Source organism: Carcharhinus amblyrhynchos, chromosome 7, assembly GCF_965287045.1.
Source record: "Carcharhinus amblyrhynchos chromosome 7, sCarAmb.v2.hapA, whole genome shotgun sequence".
NCBI lineage: Eukaryota > Metazoa > Chordata > Chondrichthyes > Carcharhiniformes > Carcharhinidae > Carcharhinus > Carcharhinus amblyrhynchos.
In genome coordinates this window covers 6,736,754-6,764,049 of record NC_137330.1, presented here as the reverse complement: position 1 = coordinate 6,764,049, position 27,296 = coordinate 6,736,754, and the positions used below count along the sequence as shown (strand labels likewise).

At 39.4% G+C, this 27,296-nt stretch overlaps 1 protein-coding gene across 1 annotated transcript in view; it reads right to left on the bottom strand.

Moving 5' to 3' along the window:
• Positions 1-27,296, bottom strand: part of LOC145345345 (signal-induced proliferation-associated 1-like protein 2) — a 505,672-nt gene that overhangs the window by 263,240 nt on the left and 215,136 nt on the right. The window contains exons 6-7 of the mRNA XM_080193160.1: positions 17,919-18,093; positions 15,873-15,976 (exon numbers count right to left, since the gene is read on the bottom strand). Coding sequence (XP_080049286.1) covers positions 15,873-15,976; positions 17,919-18,093 — 279 coding nt within the window. The remainder of the gene's footprint in view (positions 1-15,872; positions 15,977-17,918; positions 18,094-27,296) is intronic.

The window sequence follows — 27,296 nt, the reverse complement described above, 5'->3', positions numbered from 1 at the left end:
AGTTTTGGCAACTTGCACATGTTAAGACCATAAGAAACAGAAATGAGAATAGATCATCCAGCCTTCTCACCTACTCTGCCATTTAATAAGATCATGGCTAATCTAACACTCACCAAGTCAACTTTCTTGCCTTTCTTCTCCATAACCCTTAAATCTCCACTGATTAAAAACCTATTAATCTCAGCCTTGAAAGTGTTCAAGGACTCGGCCATTACAGCCTCCTGTGGTAAGGGATTCCAAAGATACACCACTCAGAAAAAATTCTTCCTCAAGTCAGTCTTAAATGAGCACCCCCTATTCTGCAACTTGTCCTCTGGTCCTACATCTTCCCCGAGTGGAAACATCCTCCCAACATTATCCTGTCTAATTTCCTAAGGATCTTATATCTTTCAATCATATCACCCCTCATTCTTCTGAGCTCCAAGGAGTTTAATCCCTCCTCAATGGCAGTCCCTCCAAACACCATATCATACTAGTAAACCGCTTCTGCACTATGATAATATATTTATGCTTCAGTAAGGGGACCAGAACTGTACACAGTATTTGAAATTTGCCCAGTTGCAGTGACACCACCTTACTTTTATACTCCAGCCCCCTTTAAATAAAAGCTAGAGTTCGATTTATCTTCTTTATTACCTTCTGCATCTGTATGCTTGTTTTTTGGATTTCATACAAAGGAATTCCCAAGTCCATTGAGGCAAGTTTTCTGCAATCTCTCTCCATTTAATTAACAATCCACCTCACTCTTTCTTCCAAAGTGAACAATCTCACATTTTTCCATTTGTTAATTTTCTGCCCACTCACTTAACTTGTCAATATCTTAGAACATAAGAAATAGGAGCAGGAGTAGGCCATCTAGCCCCTCGAGCCTGCCCCGCCATTCAATAAGATCATGGCTGATCTGTCGTGGCTCAGTTCCACATTCCCGCCCTCTCCCCATAACCCTTAATCCCCTTGCCTATCAAAAACCTATCAACCTGCGTCTTAAAAATATTGAACGAGGCAGCCTCCACCACTTCAACGGGCAGAGAATTCCAGAGATTCACCACCCTTTGAGTGAAGAAGTTCCTCCTCAACTCCATTCTAAACCGCCCCCCCCCCCCTTTATCTTGAGGCTGTGCCCTCTTGTCCTACTGTCCTTTCTGAGCAGTAAGAGCCTCTCCACCTCTATTCTATCCATTCCATTCAACATCTTATATGTCTCAATGAGATCTCCCCTCATTCTTCTAAACTCTAACGAGTACAAGCCTAGTTTATTCAGCCTCTCGTCATAGCTCAACCCCCTCAACTCTGGAATCAGCCTAGTAAACCTCCTCTGCACTCCCTCCAAGGCCAAAATATCCTTGCGTAAGTGCGGCGACCAAAACTGCACACAGTACTCCAGCTGCGGCCTCACCAGTGCCCTATACAGCTGCAGCAAGACCTCCCTACTTTTATATTCAATCCCCCTCGCTATGAAGGCCAGCATCCCATTTGCCTTCCTGACCACCTGCTGCACCTGCAGGCTGGGTTTTTGCGACTCATGCACAAGGACCCCGAGGTCCCTCTGCACCGTTGCATGCTGCAGTTTTTTGCCACGTAAGTAATAGTCCCAGTAATAGTGATAGTAAGTAATAGTAAGTAATAAATCTTTGATAGCTATTTATGCTCTCCTTACAACCTGCCTTCCCTCCTGCATTTGTAACATCTGCAAATTTGGCCACAGTATATTCTGTTCCTCTAAGTCATTAATATATATTGTAAAAGCTCCGGTCCCAGCACTGATCCCTTTGACACTCTACTGGTTACTGCCTTCCTACCTGAGAAAGGCCCCCTTATTGCCACTCACTGCTCCCTGTTAGTGATTCAAACCACCAGAATATTACCTCCAAAACCATGAGCTTCTATATTGTATAGTAGCCTTTTGATGGCACCTTATCAGATGCCATTTATAGAGTCATAGAGGTTACAGCATGGAAAATTGTCTTTTGGCCAACTTGTCCATGTCACCCCTTTTCTTTGAAAACCCTTAAGCTAGTCCCAATTGCCCGCATTTGGCCCACAGCCCTCTATACCCATCTTACCCATGTAACTATCAAAACGCTTTTTAAAAGACAAAATGGAACCCACCTCTACTCTACCTCTGGCAGCACTTATCACCTTCTGTGTGAAAAACTGCCCCTCTGGACCCTTTTGTATCTTTCCCCTCTCACTTTAAACCCTCTAGTTTTAGATTCCCCTATTTTCGAGAAAAGGTATTGACTATCTAGTTGAGCTATGCTCTTCATTATTTTATAGATCTCTATAAGATCACCCCTCAGCCTTCTACGCTCCAGAAAAAAAAGTCCCCATCTATCCAGCCTCTCTTTATACTCAAACCATCAAGTTCTGGTAGCATCCTAGTAAATCTCTTCTGCACTCTTTCTAGTTTAATAATATCCTATCTATAATAGGGTGACCAGAACTGTACACAGTATTCCAAGTATGGCCTTACCAATGTCTTGCACAACTTCAGCAAGATGTCCCAGCTCCTGTGTTCAATGTTCTGACCAATGAAATCAAGCATGTTGAATACCTTCGTCACCATTCTGCTTTCAAGGAGCAATGAACCTACACCCCTCGATCTCTTTGTTTTGTAACTCACCCCAACGCCTTACCATTAACTAAGTAAGTTCTGCCCTGGTTCGGTCAACCAAAAAGCATCACCTTGCATTTATCTAAATTAAATTATATCTGCCATTTGTCAGCCCACTGGCCTAATTGATCAAGATCCCATTGCAATGCAGGATAACCTTCTTCACTGTCCATATGCCACCAATCTTGACATCATCTTACTAACCATGCCTCCTATATTCTCATCTAAATCATTAATATAAATGACAAATATGACAAAATAACAAATGAAAATCCAAATATACAACATCGATGGGTTCTCCTCAATCTATTCTGGCTGATACCTCCTCAAGGAACTCTACTAAGTTTGCCGGACATCATTTCCCCTTCATGAAACTATGTTGACTCTACAGTAACTCTGCCTAATTCAGTGCAGTGAACAGAATTTGATGGAGCTTTCCCAAAACAGCTCCAGAACCCTGTGACCAAGAGACAGCACTCCATTGTGGCATCACACATAGCAGCTGCAATGTAACTCTGTGCCCCGTGAGTTCCATGATTTCTGCAGACTTTTCTCTAAAGTAAACATGAAGTTTATACATGAAATCACATGTATAAGCTTTGTCAGAAGCTCAGAAAAAGACAGGAGCTTGTGCAATGCAATGATCCAAGTAGAAACCATTTAAAAATTGTTAAAAGACCAACATTGTGAATGCAGGGTTAAATTACAGAGGGAAGAACTGAATCCTGTAACACATTGAACCTTTAAAATATTCCTAAGTCTTTCAAGATAGAGTATTTTTGACTTGAAGACAAACTGACATGTTACTCCAAATGACTGGAAATTACACCAAAATTTTCTGATGATGCAGCACTGATTCACTATGATGTTAGCAGGATCCAGCAGGTTAAATTACAGAGTGAGGATGCATAAAGTTGGTTTGTTTTCACCGTGAGTTTAGCAGATTAATCAGACTGCGTTATTTTAAGTGTTAAAAAAAATTCAAGATGGTAGCGACAGGAAAATATTTTCTTAGAACCATAGCAAAGTTACAGCACAGAAAGAGGATATTCAGCCTATCTGTCTCTGCTGGCCAAAAAATATATCAAAAACTAGCTACTCATTCCAATCCTCCTTTAAAGCACTTGGTCTGTAGCCTTGCAGGGTGCAAATCCTGGCACATTTTAAATTAATTGAAGGCTGCTGCCTCCACCACCAACTAGGCAGCAAATTTCAGCCACCCACCACCCTCAAGGTGAAGATATTTTTCCTCATGTCCCCCCCTAATCCTTTGACAAACCACATGAAATATTTGCCCACTCATAACTGACCTCTCCACAGGTCTTTCTTGCCTACTCTATCCAAGCCCCTCAAACTTGTACACCTCAATTAAGTCACCCTCGGCCTCCTAGTTCTAAGAAAAACCAACCTAGCCTATCCCATCTTTCCTCATAGCTGAAATTTTCAAGTCCTAGTGAAAGCCTCTGTAGTCGTTCCAAAGCAATTTTGTCCTTCCTGTAATGTGATGACCAGAACTGTACATACAATTCCAGTTGTGGCCCATCCAGTGTCTTAAATAGTTCCAGCATTACATCCCCACTTTTTTACTCAATACCTCACCCAATAAAGAAAACCATTCCACATGCTTTCTGTGCCACTTGTTCCACCTGCCCTGCTACCTTCAGGTAGCTGTTGACATGCAACCCAAGGTCTTTGTTAGGGAAAGAGGGGCATAATCTTAAAATTAAGGCAGTCCATTTTAGGATGGAAATCAGGAAACATCTTTTCTCGTAAACGTTAGTAGAAATCTGGAAGTCTTATTCCATCCCCGTGAAAAAGGCTGTGGTTGTTGGAAGAAACTGGCGCTCTCAAGAAAATTCAAAATGTTTTTGTTCGGCAAGGATATCAAGGGATTTGGACCTAAAGTGGGTAAATGGTGTTGCGGTGTAAATTAAGGGGGTAGAGAGCCAAAGTGGTAGGAGAAGTCAAAATGGGTTAAGATACAGCTGATTAAATTGAATGGTAAAGTGGGCTTGAAGAGGTGAATGGCCTCCCTCCACCTGTTCCTATATTCTTAAGAAAGCCATTGAGGACAGGAATGAGAAACAGTCTTCGTTAGAGTCAACAGTACATCATTAGACAATAAGAAATAAGAAAAGATAATGTGAACAGTATATTTCTATTGCACAGATGAATAACAAGAGATTGGTCACATTACTGTACATATAGCTAACACTGGAAACAACAGAAAATAAATTGAGTGGTGAAATTTGTAGATAAATTAGAGTTTTATTAATTTAAATAAAGATATTATTGTAGAACCTTTTAATTATTCAAAAATAGATTGTGATAGGAAAAATGTTTGTGGTGAGAAGGGGAGGTTTTTGTTGGCAGTGCGTTCAGGATGTTTTCCTCGGTCATAATGTTGGTAATCCTAATAAGGAAGAAAGCACTGCTTGAACTGCATCTGAGTAACGAAACAGAGCAAGTGGATAATCATTCAAATTTGCGGACACTACCAAACCATGAGAATCAGGGTTGTAGAGGATGCTTAAATACCGCAGACAGATTTGGGTATGTTGGGTATTGGGCCCGTGTTGAGCTTTGAAAAACATAACGTCCTGCACGGGCCATATCAATTTTTTTAACCACATCTTCACACCCACACTTTTTTTTCATCATTAAGGATTAGTGCAGAAGTGGTGGAAGAATTCCCAAACTGATTATAAGCTTACTGACTGTGTCATGAATGCTCCTTCCACGGCCAACAAGTCCTAGCATTGGTCTCATTGGTCCAGTGGTAGGGACACTACCACGACACCACAAGACTTTCCACTGGCAGATCAAATGCAAAACATATACAACCCAAAGGGAAAAAGCATTAAAATCAGTAGTGAAGGAGAGAGATCTGAATGTTTTAGTGCATCGATATCTGAAAATATTTGACTAATGCTAAGAATTGATAGCCAAAGCCATGAAGTGATAGCCAAAGTGAACAGAGTTTTAGGGAGTATTTACCAGGCAATTATTATTTTGTCTTTGTGCAAGACCACAGTTAGAATAGTCTGCAGTTTTAGTCTTCTCAAATGGTGGGGGATATTGAAACGTTGAAAAGGGCACAGCGGAGGGCCATAAGCTTAATTCAATTCCTGCTTTCAACCTGTTTAGCTACCCAGATAGGCTCAAAAAGCCAGATGACTATACTGAAAAAATGTGGCAACTGGGATAATTTGACTGAGGTTTACTAAAATAAAGTTAAACAAGGGTGATCCAAGTTGAATGTTCTTCCCTTCAAACAGAGGGAGAGAAGCTGGAATCTGATGTAAACAGTATTGCAGTTGAGTAAAGGCAATTACAGAGGCATGAGGGAGGTGCTGGCCAGAGTTGATTGAGAAAGGAGCCTAGCAGGAATGATGGTATTTTTGGGAGTAACTGCAGAGACACATCAAAATTCCATCCCAAGGAAGAAGCAGCAGAAGCAGCAGGAGGACGAGGCAACCATGGCTGACAAGAGAAATCAGGAATAGCTAAAAGCAAAAGTAAAAGCATCCAATGTAGCTAAGCTTAGTGAAAAGCCAGAGAATAACCTCTCTACTTCTGTAATCAATTCACCTCACACTAAAGAACAACAGACAATTAGCTTTTCTAATTACTTCTGTCATTTACAATCATGCACTTGGACACACTGATCCCTCTGCATCTTAAAGCTCTGCAATCTCTCCTTCTGTCATCTTCACAACTTAATTTCCTGATGATCTATGTATCATCGGCAAATTAAGCAACTATACCTTCGGTCCCCTCTCCAAATTATTTATATATATCATAAAAATTTGAGTACTTTTGAGTAAAAAGTAATGATAAACATCAGTTACAATGCAAGTATATAATGCAGTTTTGCCTCATTTTTACATTAAACTTATTTTATTTAACCTCATTTCTATCATATTATGATACCCTAGGGTCAAAATCCTGGAACTCCCTTCCTAACAGCACTATGGGTGATTTTACAACACATGGACTGTGGCAATTCAGGCCAGCAGCTTCACCACCACCTTTTTAAACAGCAATCAGAGATGGACAATAAGTGTTGGCCTGGCCAGCAACATCCCATTAATGAATAAAAAAAAGCTCATCATTGTCTCCAAGCAGGCAAAGATACTAAAGTTACAAAAACAAAAATCTGATGGGAAAGCTTGAATTTTGATTAGCGTTTTCAATTTTGACAGTAGATCAACCAGTAATACATACTTATTAATCAATTCACTATCAGCAAGTATAATTTTGTAGCTGGTAGTTTCCAATTAATCATACTTGTTGAGGTACTTTTGGAACCTATTAAATGACAATGCAAAACTGACATGTAAAATAATTATTAACCCACCAGCTTTGCTAGGTATTTTTGATGCTTTTTTTCTCTGAAGAATTATCAGCAAAGGCTGATGTGCATCAGGAACAATGATTATGTTATGCATTTTTAGAAACTTACATTAACTAGGAAATGAGGAACACAATATTGCTTGCAACCAGATGTATGAAATTAACCCTGGTAAGACTAAATTATAAACAATTGCTTGAGCTATCATACAATGGGAGATGCAAATTTAGTAACGATGCATCAAAATGAACATGTGATTTTCTTTCCCCTGCTTTATGTTCAGGATCTTAATACTGAGAATGGAATTCATCCGTTTTCAAACACCCAATGTCATCATTAAAGACAGACAGATGAAGAATAAAGCCCTCCTGCTAATGAGTTTCAATTCAACATCAAAACGAACTCATTATTGCACCAGTCTCCCATTTGCTCCCCTGGCTAACACCAGAATTTCTGAACGAGTTTGCTAGTTAGGATCAAAATAGGGATGAGGTTTGCTCCGTGGGCCCACGTCCAATAACAACTCAACTAAGGTTGCGTAAATTCATTTATTTCATACAAGTCTCTTCCAATCAACAGAGCATATCTGTAGCCCATTAGTCTTGGCTAGATTTCAATTTTGATGAAATACTGATGGTGAATACATGGCACCAAATGAACCCTTCATGGTAGATGGTGGGCAATCAACTGACCAGTTCCACAGTAACAAAAAAAAAGATTTAATATCTATAGCACCTTACACATTTTCAGAGCAACAAAGTGCATAACAACTGAAGCAGTAGTTTTTGAAGTGCAATGCATTATTGCAATGTACTTCATAGCCCAGCTGCTGACTGAACAGGCAACCTAGTTTGCTAATGGAACCTGCAAGAATAAACTGGTCTCTAGGATTCTTCCTCTTATCTCGAGATACTCCTACAAACTGGAAAACTAACTGATCTAAGTGATTAATCTTAGCTAGACAAGCAACATAAAACTTGCCAGCAGTTTACACAACTGTAGCTGGTCAAACTGCAGCAGTACACATGGATATCTTAGCTTTTGGGGCCAGTAAGTGAATTGTATAATATACACTCCATGCAAAGCAAACAAAATCTTACAGACATGGATTTCTCCACAATTTCAGGTGCAAGGAGTTCAAAACTGTGAATACGAAACTATGAAGAAAGGTCTCAACTATCACACAAAGATTTATAGCTTCAATCAATTTGTATTACTACCTAAAATAACAACATACCTGGTTATTTGACTAACATGCTGTGACATTACTTTAATGGGCAATTGACACTCAAAGATAAATCAACAAGGTTGCAATTTTAAATAAGTGTAAATTATGCTGTTAAAATCAAATAGTTTAAGCTTAGAATGGTATCTAATGACTTCTCTGGCTACTATTGTCCCAACTGTTAACCTTGCATTTAAGGCCCATCAGGAGCTATGTGGAAATAATCCTGGCCACCACTAACAGACCTCCTCCTCCAGGTTCTGTCAGTGAGTGATGCTTGGTTAGCCAATCATTCCCAGGGTTGTAGCGTAATTGAGGATCAGCTCAGCTGGTTACTGAGACAGCCTCAAAGGCTTGATTTAGTTTGAAAATATATTCACGCGGAATTCCATATGTTTTGTATTCACTGAAAATCATAGCTATGTCAACAAGATATTGTCACAGGAAGGAGAGGGGCAGCTGCAATTGTACAGGACATGGGAGAAAACGTTTAAATAAAATTGAGAGGTCATTGTTCCCTTGGTAAGTGCTCTTAAGTAGCTCTGTCGAAGCTTACAAATAGTCTTTCAAATCAAGTAAATCCAACAGTTTAGTCAGCTCACAACTAACTTAATTTCAGTTACAATAACCCAATACATTATTCTGAACTAAATAAATGAATTAGCGTGAATGCACTTCATTTTCCTCCTACTGGTGTCCTCAAACAGACTGTTCGGCAGCATTCACATTCTGTGTTTCTATCAATGCCAACGAAACAAACAGAAAATTGATTTTAATCATTTCTGAAAGCAACCCACAAAAGGAATTTTAATGGCAATTCCCTCCTGACCCACATACATTTCTGCATCAAGGGCAATTTACTTAAAGTAAGAAAAAAAAAGAAATTCTGTTGACACACTAATGAGAGATATTTGTGTCTTCTATTCTTTATCTTCGATCATTGTGGCACTGGATCTAACAGGTAACCAAAACTGGCAAAAAATATTGTTAGGAAATCACTGCAAACTGACAACCTGCTGAACCCCCATACAAGAACTTGCATTTATTTTGGGTCCCAATATGAAGCCCTTAATGTAGGATAAGAACAAGGAACAGGGGATGGCCATATGGCCCCTTGAGCCTGCTTCACCATTCAATAAGATCATGACTGATCTTTTCGTAGACTCAGCTCCACTTGCCCACCTGTTCACCATAACCCTTAATGCCTTTACTGTTCAAAAAAGTATCTATCCTTGCCTTAAAAACATTCAGTGAGGTAGCCTCAACTGCTTCATTGGGCAGGGAATTCCACAGATTCACAACCCTTTGTGTGAAGAAGTTTCTCCTCAGCTTAGTCCTAAATCTGCTTCTCCTTATTTTGAGGCTATGCTCCCTAGTTCTAATTTCACCAGGCAGTGAAACAACTTCCCTGCATCTATCTTATCTATTTCCTTCAGAATCTTATATGTTTCCGTAAGATCTCCTCTCATTCTTCTGAATTCCAATGAGTATAGCCCCAGTCTACTCAGTCACTCCTCATAAGCCAATCCTCTCAACTCTGGAATAAACCTAGTGCATCCCCTCCAGTGCCAGTATATCCTTTCTCAAGTAAGGAGACTAAAACTCCAGGTGTAGCCTCACCAGCATCTTATACAGCTGCAGCATTATCTTGCTGTTTTTAAACTCCATTCCTCTAGCAATAAAGGACAAAATTCCATTTGCCTTCTTAATTACCTGCTGCACCTGCAAACCAGTTCCTTGAGATTCCTGCATAAGGACACCCAGGTCCCTCTGCACAACAGCATGCTGCAATTTTTTACCACTTAAATAATAGTCCATTTTGCTGTTATGCCTACCAAAATGAATTACCTCACATTTACCAACATTGTACTCCATCTGCCAGACCCTCGCCCACTCATTTAGATTATCATATCCTTTTGCAGACTTTCAACCTCCTCTGCACACTTTGCTCTTCCACCCATCTTAGTGTCATCTGCAAATTTTGACATACTTCACTTGGTCCCCAACTCCAAATCATTCACATCAATTGTAAACAATTGCGGTCCCAACATTGATCCCTGAGGCATACCATTATTCACTGATCACCAACCAGAAAAACACCCATTTACCCCCACTCTTTGCCTTCTTTTAGTTAACCAATCCTCTATCCATGCTAATACATTTCCCGTAACACTATCTTATGTAGTAGCCTTTGGTGTGGCACCTTGTCAAATACCTTCTGGAAATCCAGATACACCACATCCCATTGTCCACTGCACATGTAATGTTCTCAAAGAATTCCACCAAATTAGTCAATCGTGACTTGCCCTTCATGAACCCATACTGCGTCTTGCCAATGGGGCAATTTATATACAGAAATCTCGCTATTTCTTCCTTGATGATAGATTCAGGCATTTTCCCTATTGCAGAAGTTAAGCTAAGCAGCCTATAGTTACCTGCCTTTTGTCTACCTCCTCTTTTATACAGTGGCGTCACATTTACTGTTTTTCAATCTGCCAGAACCATCCCAGAGTCCAGCGAATTTTGGTAAATTACCATTAGCGCATTTGCTATTTCTCCCACCATCTCTTCTGGTACCCTGGGATGCATTCCATCAGGAGCAGGAGACTTGTCTACCTTTAGCCCCATTAACTTGCCCAACAATGCCTCTTTCGTGATAATGATAGTTTCTAGGTTCTCACCTGTCATAGCCTTCCTGTCATCAATTTTTGGCATGTTGGGTCTTCCGCTGTGAAGACCAACACAAAATACCAGTTCAATGCCTCAACCATTTTCTCATTTCCAGTTATTACATCCCCCTTCTTGTCCTCTAAAGAACCAATGTTTACTTTTGCCACTCTTCTTCGTTTTATATTTGTAGAGACTTTTGCTATCTGTTTTTATATTCTGAGCTAGTTTACTCTCATAATCCATTTTAACTTTCTTTATAGCTTTTCTTGTGGCTTTATGCTGACCTTTAAAGATTTCCCAATCCTCTAGATTCCCATTAATCTTTGCCACTTTGTATGCATTTTCTTTCATTTTGATACCCTCCTTTATTTCCTTAGATATCCATAATTGATTATCGCTTTTTCTACTGTCCTTCCTTATCACTGTAAGGATAAGTGTATATACTTTTGCTGAGCACTGTGAAAGATTGCTTTGAAAGTCCTCCACTGTTCCTCAATTGTCCCACCATAAAGGTTTTGCTCACAGTCTACCTTAGCCAACTCCTCCCTCATCCCTTTATAGTCTCCTTTGTTTAAGCACAAGACACTGGTATTGGATTTTACCTTTCCAGGCTCCATCTGTATTTTAAATTCAACCATACTGCGATCGCAACCATACTGTGTTCAAAAAAGTATCTATCCTTGCCTTAAAAACATTCAGTGAGGTAGCCTCAACTGCTTCATTGGTCCTTTAGAGGACAAGAAGGGGGATGTAATAACTGGAAATGAGAAAATGGTTGAGGCACTGAACAGGTATTTTGTGTTGGTCTTCACAGTGGAAGACAACATGCCAAAAATTGATGACAGGAAGGCTATGACAGGTGAGATCCTAGAAACTATCATTATCACGAAAGAGGTATTGTTGGGCAAGTTAATGGGGCTAAAGGTAGACAAGTCTCCTGGTCCTGATGGAATGCTAGTTTACTCTCAATCCATTTTAACTTTCTTTATAGCTTTTCTTGTGCCTTTATGCTGACCTTTAAAGATTTCCCAATCCTCTAGATCCCTAACTGCAAGATCATTAATTATTCCTGTCTCATTACACAGGACCAGATCTAGGATAGCTTGTTCCTTTATCGTGGATACATTCTATAAACTCCTCCTCAAGGGCTGCTTTGACCGACTTGGTTTGACCAATTGAAATGTAGATTAAAATCCCCCATGATAATGGCTATATCATTTTTACAACAATCAGTTATTTCTTTGTTTATTTCTTGGCCCACCATGACCTAGTGGGGTGGCCTATAGACTACACCTATCAGTGACTTTTTCTCCTTGCTATTTCTAATTTCCACCCGAATGGATTCAACCTTTCTTTCCATTGAACCTATATCATCTCTCACTTCCACCCTGATATCATCCTTACATATCAGAGCTAGACTCTTACCTTCCTGTCGGTTCCTCCGAATAGTTTGATACCCCTGTATATTCAACTCCCAGTTGTGACTGTCCTGCAACTATGTCTCTGTAACGGCCACCAAATCATACTCGTTTGCAATGATTTGTGCTGTCAACTCATTTACCTTGTTTCGAATGCTATGAGTTTTCAGATAAAGTGCCCTTATGCTAGTTTTTGTATCTTCTTTTTGAATTCTAACACTTCCATTAATAACATCTCCTGAGTTCTCGTTTTTAACTTTTTTCCTGATTTTTGATGTAGTTGGAACCTTCTTCCACATTTTGTCCTTGCTCCCTCCTTCTCGGACTCCTGGTTCCCATCCCCTGGCATATTAGTTTAAACCCTCCCCAATCACTCTGGCAAACACTTCTCCTCAGACATCAGTCCCAGTCCTGCCCAGGTGTAACCCGTCCAATTTGTACAGATCCCACCTCCCTCAGCACCAGTCCCAATGCCCCAGGAATCTGAAACCTTCCCCCAACACCATCTCTTCAGCCACGTATTTATCCGATACATCCTCTCATTTCTGCTCTGACTAGCACGTGGCACCGGTAGTAATCCTGTAGGGATGTAGGGAGGGTAAGGGAAATCAGGAAACATTATGAACTTTAGTATAGACCACGTGTGCAATAGTCTGTAAGATGCTCCTAACTGAATCACAATCAGCATGAATTAAGATCAGGTCCGAATTCCATGCACCCAGTACTTCATTAAAGATTTGGTGCTCTTGACACTGACATACGTGCCAATTACACCATGCAATGTTGCATCTCTCATGTGCTCCACCCAAAGGCAGGTTCTTGGCTCACCGATTGCTGATGCTTCACTCTGAGAAGCTCTGATAGCAGCTTTCTGTCAATGGTTGGTTGCCATTGCCTTCTGTAGGACAAGGAAGGTAGATTCCAAGTTTACCTCAGCCAGAATGGGAATTGAACCCATGCTGATGGTATTACTCTACACTACTAGCCAACTGAGCTAATTAGTCTCCTAAAATGTTACATACTCTTCCTAAGGGTGGGATTCCTCCAATATGTTTATTTGTTGTTTATCAGGTAACACCCATTAAGGTAAGTGTTTAATTATAAAATGTTTCTCCGAGAATTCTGCTCCAATGCGATTCTAAGACTATCTACACCCATACACAGCATATGCTTTGTTTTACCTTTGAATTAACTGTACCCAGTAGGTGCAAATAACATTAAAGGAAGGGGTAGAAGAAGTGGGAGAGACAATGAAAAGAGAGATAATGGATAAGATCATGAATTAAGTTAAATTTAAAAAGCAGAAATAAAAGAACAAAAAGCAAACAGAGGCAGCCATGTTCCAATGTGAACAAAAAACTAGGTGTTGTTAATTAAAATATGATAAGGGGTAAGGGACGACTGGTACCCTGCTTCAAGACACCAGAATCATTAAGCCATCAAGGCCAGTGCAAAAGAAGCCCCTTCATATTGCCATAGCTACAGCAGTGATGTCAAGGGTTCTTAGACAGAAACCCAAGCAAAGTGGGCACCGTGCACACGTTTATCCCTAAAGAAATGGAAGGAAGTGAATGATTGGTCTAGTGAAATTTAATGGTCCTGTATTATCAAGAGGTGGCGGGGGGGGGGGGGGGTGGTGTGTGTGTGTGTGTGTGTGTGTGTGTGTTTCGTTTCTTATTAGGAATGCATAAGTCTTCAAGAAATACTCAGGAGTGCAAGCCAGGGAATGCTGCCAAGGTGCTTGGAAAATGAGCCCAAGGTTCAGCTACTTGATACTGTGCCCATCACTCAAGGCATAAACAGGGTAATAAACTCTTAATTTTACTTTTTAAGCTACTTCTCAATACTATAATGTAGCAAGTATTGTGTATACTGAGTAAAACTTAATCTCTGCCACCAAGGTGGGCCAAAATTGAATCACTGGCTATTAAGGTTTATCAAAAATAAAACTTAACACAACTGCACTCTATATAGGGTGCTAGGTTTTTCCAGGCAAATGCTCTCAGCATGTCCTCTCCTGCAGGTACTGAAGCCTGTCAAGTGACCAGTTTGAATAGGTCAAGATCCTTGTCAAAGCTGTGATTTCTTGACTCAGCATGCAAGGCCAGCAGTTGTCTCATTGGGGTCCCCAGGCCAGTGGGTTCACAGAGATTTTCCAGAAGGCCCACAATGGATAACTGCCCCATGTGCAATGGTCATGAGTAATCAAAGGAGTGGTGAGTGAACAACAATTCTCCTCTCTCCCACAATTCCTGAATAATATCTCTTTGGACACCTGCTCCATTAACCCTGCACTGTTTTCCTCTAATGTTCTCTTTGGGTTCCTGCTAGGGTTAGATTACCTCTACAGTAAGAAGCAGGCATATCCATTTCACTTATCTATGTAAACATTTGTTTTCTTAAAAGTATTATTACGGATTTTAGTGAGTGCAATATACATTTTATAATTTAGTCAGGGGAGTCTGTAACGTCTAATCCATATGAGAAAGGGCACTTCAACCAAAAAAGTTCAATGATCATTGAGTTAGAAGAGACTGGAGCCCAACACCTTGTCCTTGCCCTACCCCAGCTCATGTACTCCAAAGCCAAAATCACGAGGTTGTCAGCATGGGTTTCTTCTGGGTACTCCGGTTTCCTCCCAGTCAAAAGATGTGCATCTTAGGTTGATTGGCCATGCTAAATTGTCCCTTGGTGTCCCAGGTAGGTTAATTCTTTTTTTTTTAAGTTTATTTATTAGTGTCACAGATAGGCTTACACTGCATGAAGTTACTGTGAAAATCCCTAGATGCCACTATTCTGGCACCTGTTCGGGTATACTGAGGGAGAACGGCCAGTGGGAGGAAACTGGAGCACAGAAGGAAATCCACGCAGCCACTGGGAAAAAGGTGCAGACTCCGCACTGACAGTGACAGGTTAGGGGAATTGGCAGGGTAAGTATGTGAGGTTATGGAGATAGGGCTTGGATAAGATGCTCTGCCAGAGAATTGGTGCAAACTCCTTCTGCATTGTAGGGATTCTATGAATTCAACACAGACCAAGAAGCAAATTTGAGCTCCTTTAATTTGGATGGTTTAATTATATGTTGGTTTTGTCAACGGAGCCACAACCCTTTGTTTTAAGATTCACACAGAATCAATTGTACAAATTAAAATTTGATTACATATTCTTGCAGCAGACCTCAATTACAGAGCAGTGCTCAGAATTAGACAGAACATACCACAAGAGACTTGTGTATTTCAAGTCTAACACTACAGTATGCATAATTTGTCTAGAAATCCATAACACTGCATTGCAAAGAATATTATATATTTAGTGAATTGAATCAGTTACAAATATAGGTGTCATAAAAACTGGGATCAATTTTTAATACTAACTTTTGCACCAACCAAAATTTAACAGTAAATAAATAAACAATTATTTACTACATCCACAAAGGGAAACACAAGACAGTTTTGTATAAACCCAATGACTCATTATATGCAAGAGAACTGTGACTTGTGATTGGTTAAATACATAAATTAACTTATGACTTTCACATAAAGCTACTGATCTTCTCTACTGATGCCACGTTTGACTTGGTGTCTCCTGTACCTGTTGCCTGTTGTTAGGTGTGTATGGAAGCATCGTTGACACATGGAACATGATTTCATAATCCTTGTATGTAGTATACAGAGAATGAGTCCCTGTGGAGTCAGCTGGAACATAAAAAATAAAGTATGATCTACAAGTTTGGAGGAGAAAAGCAACAACATGCAATAACTACTTTTCCAAATAATACTTTTGGAGGCAAGGGCAAATAATCAAGGAAACAAGAGGTGGCAGTACTTGGGAGTGAAAATATTTCCATTTCCAAGCCAACTATAATACAAACTGGAGGAAAATAAATCATGTTTAATTTTCACCCAATGATGTTTATGAACCTTTATCTGAAGACATCAAGTGTGATGTTGGACAGTTCTCACATCAGTCACTGATACTTGTGACCCAAGAATGATTATCACTTTTTCCCAAAAGCTGAGTATTGCTCTGCTGCCAAGAAACTGGTTCAAGATCACATGAAATAATTTGCTTGATGCAAGACCCTTATAAAAGATCCTACAGATTCAAAGACAGTGTGCTCATTCACTGAGATTCTTGGCAAGCTTCAAGCTGTAGGAAGCTTTTTGGGAATTAATTTGTAACTGTGTTTACCTAATTATTCATTAAGCCAAGCATAAAAGAAATTAATCAAAGATAACTCCACAAAATGTGTTGTTTCTTGACCAAATTATCTTGAATTGCATCTCTTTCCCGAATCAAAAGGGTGGACAGCACACTTCAGTGTTACTCCATGACTGAAGAAGTCAAAGAACTCTCAAAACTTCCAAGCATTCCCAACAGCACAACCTGCAACTCTTTCCCTATCCCATCTTGGCTGATATCCCACCGAAAGAAACACATTTCCAGCCATCTCAATCTAGCCTGGTCTGTCATTCCGTACATACTAGCAAGCTAAACATCTTCTCCCAGGTCAGGTCAAGTTAGCCAACAACACCCCCCATTAGTTAGTTATCAATCAACAAGGAATTCTCACTAACAACTTCTAAAAACATCAGAAGGGCATAAATAGATAAGTGACATGTAGATAAACATAAATAGCTTAACAAACTAAAACAAACAACTGCCTTGGCAACACAAGGTTATGGGGCAATTTACTACAGTTTAAAGGAATTCTAATTTTGTAAATAATATTAAACCTAGTACTGTCATACATAAGAACATAAGAAATAGGAGCAGGAGTAGGCCATCTAGCCCTTCGAGCCTGCCCCGCCATTCAATAAGATCATGGCTGATCTGTCGTGGCTCAGTTCCACATTCCCGCCCTCTCCCCATAACCTTTAATCCCCTCTCTTATCAAAAATCCATCAACCCGCGTCTTAAAAATATTTAGCGAGGTAGCCTCCACCACTTCAACGGGCAGAGAATTCCAGAGATTCACCACCCTTTGAGTGAAGAAGTTCTTCCTCAACTCCGTTTTAAACCGCCCCCCCTTTATCTTGAGGCTATGCCCCCTAGTCCTACTGTCCTTTCTGAGCGGGAAGAGTCTCTCCACCTCTATCCTATCCATCCCATTCATCATCTTATACGTCTCAATGAGATCTCCCCTCATTCTTCTAAACTCTAACGAGTACAAGCCTAGTTTATTCAGCCTCTCCTCATAGCTCAACCCCCTCAACTCCAGCATCAGCCTAGTAAACCTCCTCTGCACTCCCTCCAAGGCCAAAATATCCTTGCGTACTGAACATTGTACATCTGATTTGTAAATCAGATTAGCCAAAATAGTAAGGGAGAACTAGACAATGTTAGATAAATAGATTTAAATAAATATTTCCCTCTTAAATTTTAATTAGACTACATAGCAATCTGCCTCTCCCTGGTGCAGCTTGTTGATAAATTCATCTCGCTTACACAGGCAGATGCTGAACTTGTAAGGTGCTACAAAATCAGTTCACTCCTATCACATTTCAGCAGCAGCTGATGCCATCACAAATCATAATTCCTGAGTGCCAAAAAAAATCAGCTGTTGCCTGCCTGCTTTCTCAAGCAAAGGAAGAAGAGCATGAGAGGATCATACAAAAAAGAGAAATAATTCCTTACTTTTGTTATCCAATTGTGCTCTGTACTTGCTGAAGCCCTTTAGTCTCACCCTGTGGCCAAGGAGATCAAGGAACTCTTCGAATACTGGGCCTCCTGTCTCATTATTGTACATCTCCTCTTCAGTGCTTTGGCCTGCTTTGCAGTAAAGGACTCCAACTTTATGCTGGAAGCTTAGCTGAAACAAAAGTAATAATTTTAACAATTTTAATTTCAGGATTGTTAAATTTAATTACATAAAATCTTTTTTGTTCCAGAACTTAAAATTTTATTTTTTCCAAATTCCATAAGTGAATCCTGCAACACTGAGACAAACAATCTATGCTTACGTTTCCACCAATCTATGCAAACACATCCACCTGTCTCAATCTAAACTTGCTGCTAGTGGTGTGTGAAAAGAAGGAACAAAAAACATACATTTATATTCCACCTTTTTAGGTCACCCACACAGCCACTTTTGAAGTACAATCACTGTTCTAAGGTAGGAAACACAACAGCCAATTTGCACACAAGCAAGATCCCACCAACATGATAATGTTGAGGGATATAAATAGATCAGGAAATTAGGGAAAACAACCAACACTCCTTTAAATAATGCCATTAGGTCTTCTACGCCCACTTGAGAATACTAAGAATTATAGAATCCCTACAATGCAGAAGGAGGTCATTAGGCCCACTAAGTTTGCATTGACCACAATCCCCCGCCCCATGCCTTATTCCTGTAACCCCGCATATTTACACTGCTACTCCCCCTGACACTAGGGTCAACTTAGTATGGCCAATCAACGTAACCTGCACATCTTTGGACTGTGGGAGGAAACCAGAGATCCGGAGGGAATGCACGCAGACACAGGGAGAATGTGCAAACTCCACACGGACAGTGCCGCGAGGCCAGAATTGAACCTGGGTCTCTGGCACTGAGGCATCAGTGTTAACTATTGTGCCACCATGCTGCCCCTTACTTAACATCACATCGACAAATGGTGCCTTTTATCGGTATAGCACTACGACAGTATTGTAAAGAAATATGAATTGTGTGCTCAAGGCTCTGGAATAGGGCTTGAACGCTCATTTTTCTGTTTCAGAGGAGAGAATACCATCCACTTTCCACTAAGCCATGGCTGATACTTCCTCCCCATCCCTTCCAGAAAAGTAATTATTTGAATTGTTAAGTCTCAATCTGCATATAGTAACTTATTGTTGAGGGAATTTTTAAAAATACCAAATGTTGATTTTTTTCTTTACTTTTCCTCATCTCTTTTTATCCCTCTCAATCCACGCATCTTACTTTTTTTTTCCCCAAACTGGATTTGACTGAAATTTATCCAACTTCCTTCCTTCTTTGTTTTTAAACTTTCAACACACTGGTTAAGGAGATAGATTATTGGCCAATCATTGAATAAGAACCCATTATCAGCACACACTTGCAGCAAGGCACAGGCTAAAAGAAATTGGAGTTGAAAGGTGCAGGAGATAAATGAAAGAGTGCATATTTCGAATGCCCCACTCCAGCATGATCTAGTCCAATATCTTAAGAGATGTATGATCACACAGAACAAAATTATGCAACTTTTGTGATGCATCTCAGCTAGTAAAGTTTGTTTTTAAATGATTTTTTTGAAAAACAGTCACTGATTACTCTATCAGGTGAGGGCAATTATTCTGTGATTAACACCACTAAATCAAAACCTTTTGATTTAAATTTATTTCTACAGATTTTTCTGCTGCTTCCTCAGAATCAAATACTTAATTTCTAGTAGGTTTGACAACTGATCACATTAAAAACCTATGCATCTATGCATTATGTAGTAATTACTGAACACTTACAAGGTGTAATAATTGTCAAAAAATAAAATGTTGCTTGAAGTATGGAAATCAATAACATTACAAAGTGAAAAGAAATGTAATTTAAGGCATACAACATTACTGTTTAATCACAAGATTTTCATAACCCAAGTCAGTATTTTAAAGTGCTGTGAATATTTATAAATCTATTTATAGTGAAATGTATTCATGAAACATATTGAAGTTCCAAAATGGGTTAAAATTGCACTAAATTTTCAAAGCTTAGACTTCAAATGAAATACTCGAGTTGTCTAAGCAATGCTTACTTTACACGCTTCAGTTGGCTGTCTGAACCTTTGATCTTTCAAACACTAAGTAACCTTGCCCTTAGGGTAAAACCATATCAGTTTGTAAATTTATGTGCAGCAAACTGTATGTTCAAATTCATGAAAATCTATTGTGACCATTAAACATTAAGGAATAGTGGAAAAGTGCAATCACTGTATTGGTTCCAGGCTATCACTAAAATCTAAGAAAAATTGACAACTTATCAAGCTGTCCATCATGATGAAAGAGGCTGCATTCGTCATAAATAAATGGACAATTAGTATTTGCTATTGCTTTCATCATTAATGAACACAAACTACATACACCTTGGTCAAAGAATCTGATTCAACTGAGGTGATAGGAAATTGTTCATGTCAAAATGAAGAAGAATTAAACCATGGAAATCCTTCACTGGTCTCACTCCCTTACCAGCACTTGCTCATGACTGGTCAGTTTCTATAAGCAGACTTTGTGAACAGATACTTCTGAGTATGTGGCTACAGATAATTTGTCATGTCCGTCATTTCATCACTTCTAAAGGCAGAAGAAAGTATACCTCCAAGCTAACATGTATAGATTCAGATGACGTGGTCAAATTTATTTTTAGCCAAAAGATGCAGAAAGGCAGAATATACTAGAAAGTGCAATAACCAGACTTCAAACTATATAAATATAAAATGTATAAAATAAATAAATATTTAGAGGCGAGGTTCAGTTAGCTCAGTTTGCTAGATGGCTGAACTGAAGTAATGAACAATGCCAAAACAGGTTCAAACTCCATAGCTGAGGGAGTTCTTGAGGCCTGCTTCCACACTTCCCCATTGTGACTTCATGGCATAGGCAATAATTAATAACCCATGGACAATGAGGATGCTACATGAAGAGAGAGTCAACTAATTAAAAAATAAAAGAACAATCTGAAATTGTTCCACAGAATTGTTTGCAATGAAAGCATAGCTTTTGAAGATTGTTCTTAGTCAGTATACATCATTACGAACCATGCATGAATCATCCAGAAAAATCAAGCAACATTTCAGGGATGTGCAGTTTCCTAGTAAAATTATTCAACATCTAATTGCAATAGCCACATGCTTTGAGGAATAAAAAACTACATCTCATCTTGGGGTGATGGTCCCTTTAAGAACTAGTATCTGATTTCTGGTTTAAAAAATACAGCTGGGTACCAGTAAATTATCAACTAGTCTTGTAGATTAACAACAGGAAAAAAGTTAATTAAAAGGGTCACTGAGCTTCTAAGACTAGTTCTCTTTTCAAGTAGTTTAGTTTGGGGATTTAGAACAAGCTACAGCAAAAGGAAACATCACTGTCAGCAGAATTTGATTAAAATTCTGGATACTGGCTAAAAGAGTTTAGATCCTTGTTAACCAAAAGACGCTCATATCAGTGAATTTATTTTCTGATACAGGTGAAGTACCAAAAAAAACAGCAGTGTCCGAAAATCAAACATTTGCACGTGCCAAGTGGGTTAGCAAACCTGGACTCTGCCAACCCAGATTGGAATGATCTGCTTAGAAGAGCCTTTTTTCAGCTGGCCCAATTCAATTCAAAGAAAGCACTACACAATCTTGCAAGAATAGAAAGACAATAGCTTTGTTACAATTACATTTTTAACAGAAAGGGTGAGCACAGAGAGAGAGGAGGAGGGGGGGGTAGAGACAGAGAATTTTTAGATATCAAGCTCCATGCTTCAGGAACAAAACAAGTTTTGAACTGAACTGGCCACACTTATGAGGCCAGAAACACCTCCTCCCTTCCCTCTTAAGATGATTGGAGGAGATTTGAAGGGACAACCTTGTCAGCGGTAAACAAAATGCTCAAGAAATCATAGTATACATATATATAAAATATAGATTATTGACAGAATGCAGAGACCAAGCAGCCCATGTTCCAAATTTTAACAAATACCTGACTTGATGGTTTTGGAGTGCAAGTCTAATGGGTGTAGAAGGAAAGTGGAGTTAAAACAGTAGCTGTGGAGTACAAGTAATTATGTTTATTGTATTTTTATTATTATCTTTAACATAACTGACTGCAGTGAGACCTGAATCATACATCAGCGACACGCAAGAACACTAGAGAAATTACATTAGCAATGACTCTGCCACATCCTCCAGATTCAATAGGAGGACCATTTGACAAATGCCCTTCTTAAAGTCAGTTCCACAAGTTTTCAGACAAACCTACAGAATCAACTGTGATGAACTGGATATTGTGTCCCAATGGCCAAAAAACATCTCCCCACCAGATTCAGTTTTTTTTCCCAACTCTCCAATGGCCAACACTCCTGGGATGACACAGAAAATGCTTCAAAGACACTCTGAAGCTTATTTTGAACCACCACTGGCATTTATAACTGGAAGGATTGTTACTAATCATTCAAAATGACGACAATTTGTCCGTCAGTTGCATCGTGCTTTGAGTCACAATGTCTTAATAATGAGGCAGAACACTGGTAGAGAAGGAACAAAAATGAAGCAAATTCTGCACTTCAGGACCTACTACCTCACAGAGCACCCTGCTCCAGGTGTCAAAAGATCTGTGGCCTATTCAGACTCATGGCTGAAACTCATGCCCTGAGCAGACATCATCTTCAAAAACAGAAAATACTAGAAAATCTCAGCATGTCTGACAGCATCTGTGCAGAGAGAATAGAACCAATGAATTGAGTTTGGATGACCCTTCATCAGAGCTAAAGACAAAGAAAGTAGGATGAGATTTATACTGAGTTGAGGGAAGATGGGGGAAGGTGCTATCATTAATAGGAATAGCATGGACAAAAGGACAAAGGGAATGTCAATGCTAATGAAGGCTGGGAATGATGCTAAGAGTATCCCTTAAGAGATCGGAATGTGTAAATGGCAGAATAAAGATGCAGAGTGTAGGAATGTGGCGGATGGCCCTAGTGGAATGGGGGTGGGGGTGAAACAAGATGAAAACTGAGATATTAGAAGGGGAAAAATAAAAATATAAAGTAATAAAAATGGATTAATAAGATGAAATGAAGCAAAATAAAAGGAGATGGAGCGGAGGTGGAGGACAGAGTTCATGCTCTGTCCTCAACCTCTAGATTGAAGTTTAACTCAATGTTCAGTCTGGAAGGTTATACAGCACCTAATCAGACATTTACGTTGGGCTTCACGGGAACAAGGACACTAATGTCAGACTTCTATTTATTGACTACAGCTCAGCCGTCAATGCTATTATTCCCATGAAACTCATCCCCATACTCTGTGGCCTGGGCCTCGGCACCTCCCTCTGCGACTGGATCCTGAACTTCCTAACTCAGACTGCAATCAGTAAGGATAGGATCAATACCTCTTCCATGATCATCCTCAACACTAGTGCCCCACAAGATTGTGTTCTCAGCCCCCTACTAGACTCCTTATACACCTATGACTGTGTGGTCAAATTCCCCTCCAATTTGATTTTTAAATTTGCTGACAACACCACCGTAGTGGGATGGATCTCAAACAATGACGAGACAGAGTACAGGAATGAGATAGAGAATCTGGTGAACTGGTGCAGCAACAATAATCTCTCCCTCAATGACAACAAAATGAAGGAGATAGTCATTGAGTTCAAGAAGCATAAAGGAAAACATGCCCTGTCTACATCAATGGGGACGAAGTAGCAAGGGTTGAGAGTTTCAAGTTTTTAGGTGCCCAGATCACCAACCACCTGTCCTGGTACCCCCATACCGACACTATAGTTAAGAAAGCCTACCAACACCTCTATTTTCTCAGGCGACTAAGGAAATTTGGCATGCCAGCTAGACTCTCATCAGCTTTTACAGATGCATCATAGAAAGCATTCTCTCTGGTTATAACACAGCTTGGTGTGGCTTCTGCTTTGCCCAAGACCGCAAGGAACTACAAAGCGTTGTAAATAAAGCCCAATCTTTCATGCAAACCAGCTTCCGATCCACTGAACTTGTCTACACTTAAGGACCCCATGCACCCCAGACATTCTCTCTTTCACTTTCTTCCTTTCGGAAAACGATGCAGAAGTCTGAGGTCACGTACCAACCGACTCAAGAACAGCTTTTTCCCTGCTGCTGTCAGACTTTTGAATGGACTTACCTTGCATTAAGTTGATCTTTCTCTACACCCTAGCTATGACTGTAACACTACATTCTGCACTCTCTCGTTTCCTTCTCAATGAACAGTATGCTTTGTATAGCATGCAAAAAACATACAGTTCACTGTATTTTAATACATGTGACAATAATAAATCAAAAAATTAAAACATTGCAAAAAGCCAAGGACGGCCAGGTGCACAGGACAGCAGGGTGGCAATGGTAGGCATGAACTTGTAATCCTCAACAGCTGATGCCAGAGCACTGGCACTTAAAATTCCAGACAGTTCAGCCATGCTAAGTTGATGAACTGACTGTAGTATAGCTGAACACACATGATCCAATAGAGATCAAACCCTCAACAGCGACTGTAGAGCTTGGTAATATTGCAACGTTAATCCAACCAATGTTAAACAATGTTTACTTTACAATAACCCATGATGTGCAACAAACAGAACTTATACCATCCAGGTCCCACAGCTCTTCAGATGCACAGGATTGTACTAACCTTGCTGAAAGCAATTTCCAGAAGTACTATATTTCTAAGTAGAATTCATTAAAATTATCAATAAAATATTTTTTCCATTATTTAAAATAACAGATAAACATGCCACATTTTATAAACACACCACATATTAAAGTGGATACGGATGTATGATTTGCATGTCAACAAAATATTCTCATTATGTTCACATGAATTAAAAACATAACTATTTTTCTGACCAATTTTTTATTTACCGGATAAACATGACGGACTACTCTTTGGTGAACTATTTCTGTGAGCCATACATCTGGTTGAATTGAATCAGTATGAACAGGACAGGGATAATGCAAGGCAGATAAATCTTTATACTTACAATGCATAGACAGCTGTGAATTATTTATTAGACCTTGAATCATTCAGCTTTTTGTTATGCTTGGTTGAGCAATGGCCTGTCTTTTGAGTGAATTTCAGGCATGAGATGTTATTGAGGTTTTCTATTCAACCACTAAAGTTTAATGACGCTATTAAATCTGTTCTGAGCATTTAATTGTCATCAGAATGTGTCACACCCTTTTTTCCCCTTGTGAAATTCCCTAATGCCTTCATCATAGCTAGAGACAGGTTAATCAGTCATTGCTGGCATATAATGCTGTTGTCATGGTAACACTAATTCTATCCACAAGGCAACAGTTCTTCATTTTATCATTCCAGGTTAACGTTTTCTGAACCAATGTGTCAATTGAACATATACACCTTGAATAAGATACTTATCCCCACCCCCCTGTTAACTAAAACAATAAAATAGACTTGGGGCAGAATCTTCTGGCTGTTCACGCCAGTAGAATTCTCTGGCCCTGCTGCTGCGGACGGAGATTTAGCGAAGCACTAAATTCTCCATCCTCACTTGCAGAGGCAATGGGGCATGAACAGCCAGAAAATTTCGCCTTTGAGCTATCTTAATGTTTATTTAATAAAACTGTACTGAAGAATGGGTCACTTTGAAGAACCCAGCAATGAAACAACTATGAATGTGCTCAACAATGTGCTAATTCACTACAATGGCACTTCAAAAGATAATCAACTGCAGTAGAGTATTATTCAGGGGCTTGAGCAGTGAAAAAGATTGTCAAACCTAAATTATACTTCTGGCAGCATTTCAGTTGCTCAAAAGGGTATCTAAACCAATGCTATCTGTTGCATTAGCCACATGTACTTATTGAATTTCTATTTAGTAAATGAAAAATATATACTGCCTTTGGGAAAGTGATCTCAATACACATATGCCATGTGAATGTGTATATATTTTAACCTTTTAATCCATTTCTTACTCTCTTGATAAGTCAAAAAGCAGAGCGTACAAGTGCATTTTTAATGGTTGCGATTTATGTTCCATTGTTACAGGTAATAAGTGGTAGTAAATGTGTTAAGTACACACATGAAATATATGTATCTGTATTGTGTGTACTGCACTTTCTATTGAAATTAATGGATGTGATTAAAACTATGACCACACAACCCAAACCTACAGTCAGTCAATGATTTCCATTGGTAACGCTAACCTAAGCTCAACTCTGTTGGTTGGCCACAGTCACTTAAAACAAGCTACATTTTTTCAAACAAATCCTACTTTGTTTTTGGGGGGAGAACATGTTAAGAGGTAAAGATGCCTCTGGAGGGTTCTTGGTGAGGCACACTGACTGAGGTATAACCTTGAGGCATTAAAGGATGACGGCCACAATGAATGTTTAATATTCTCTTTCTCCACTAAATCCTGATTCTGAGGTAATCTCATGGGTTAAGCCAACATGATGATTCCCTTACATTGGAGTATTTGGAGGAAGTAAGGGGCTCTGAAACATGCTTCCAGATTTGCTTTTGAACCACTGACTCTTGTTCACCCATTATGCTTGTGCTTGCTGATCTACACTGGTTCACACTTAACTAAGATTTTGATTTTAAAATTCTCATCCTTCTTCTCAAATTCCTCCATGGCCTCACTCCTTCATATCTCTAACTTGCTCTAGCCCTACAACTATATTGCTACACGTCTCTAATTCTGGCCTCTTGCGCATCCCTAATTTTCATCACCTTGCCATTAGCAGTTGTGCCTTCAAGTGTCTAAATCTTAAATTGTCCCTAAAACCTGAAAGGCTACATAAGTGTTATGGTCAATGGTAGGAACAGAGAAGCCATTTCTATTTTTCTGTGAAACTTGGGCCCTTGGCTTTTGAAATGGGCATTCTGCATTGTGCTTAGCAGCTTTCGTTTTGTTCTGAAGCATGTGAGCATTTCTCTCTTTGCAAGCAATTTATGTTCAGTATTTTCATGGAAATCAGCAGCATATTCAAAAAAACAGGAAATCAAACTCACAGGTGTAAACATAAAAATAATTCTGCTTCCATCTAATTTATATTACATAAACAAATACACACATCGCATCATAACTTTTTTTTAAACATTGCTGATGGATATGGAGTAGAGCATCTCACTACACCATTAGGAAGCCAGACTGCCCATTCATTTAGATCTACATTTTCAGAGGTCAAGAAATAAACAAAAAACAATTTGGTTTTTCTGTTCTTCTCAGAATAGTGTGGGTGTGAGAATAAGGTTCTGCTTTGTGCAAGGAGATCAAAAATACCTTTATTATTAAGATGGATACCATCCAATCAACTGCATCTGCCACTTT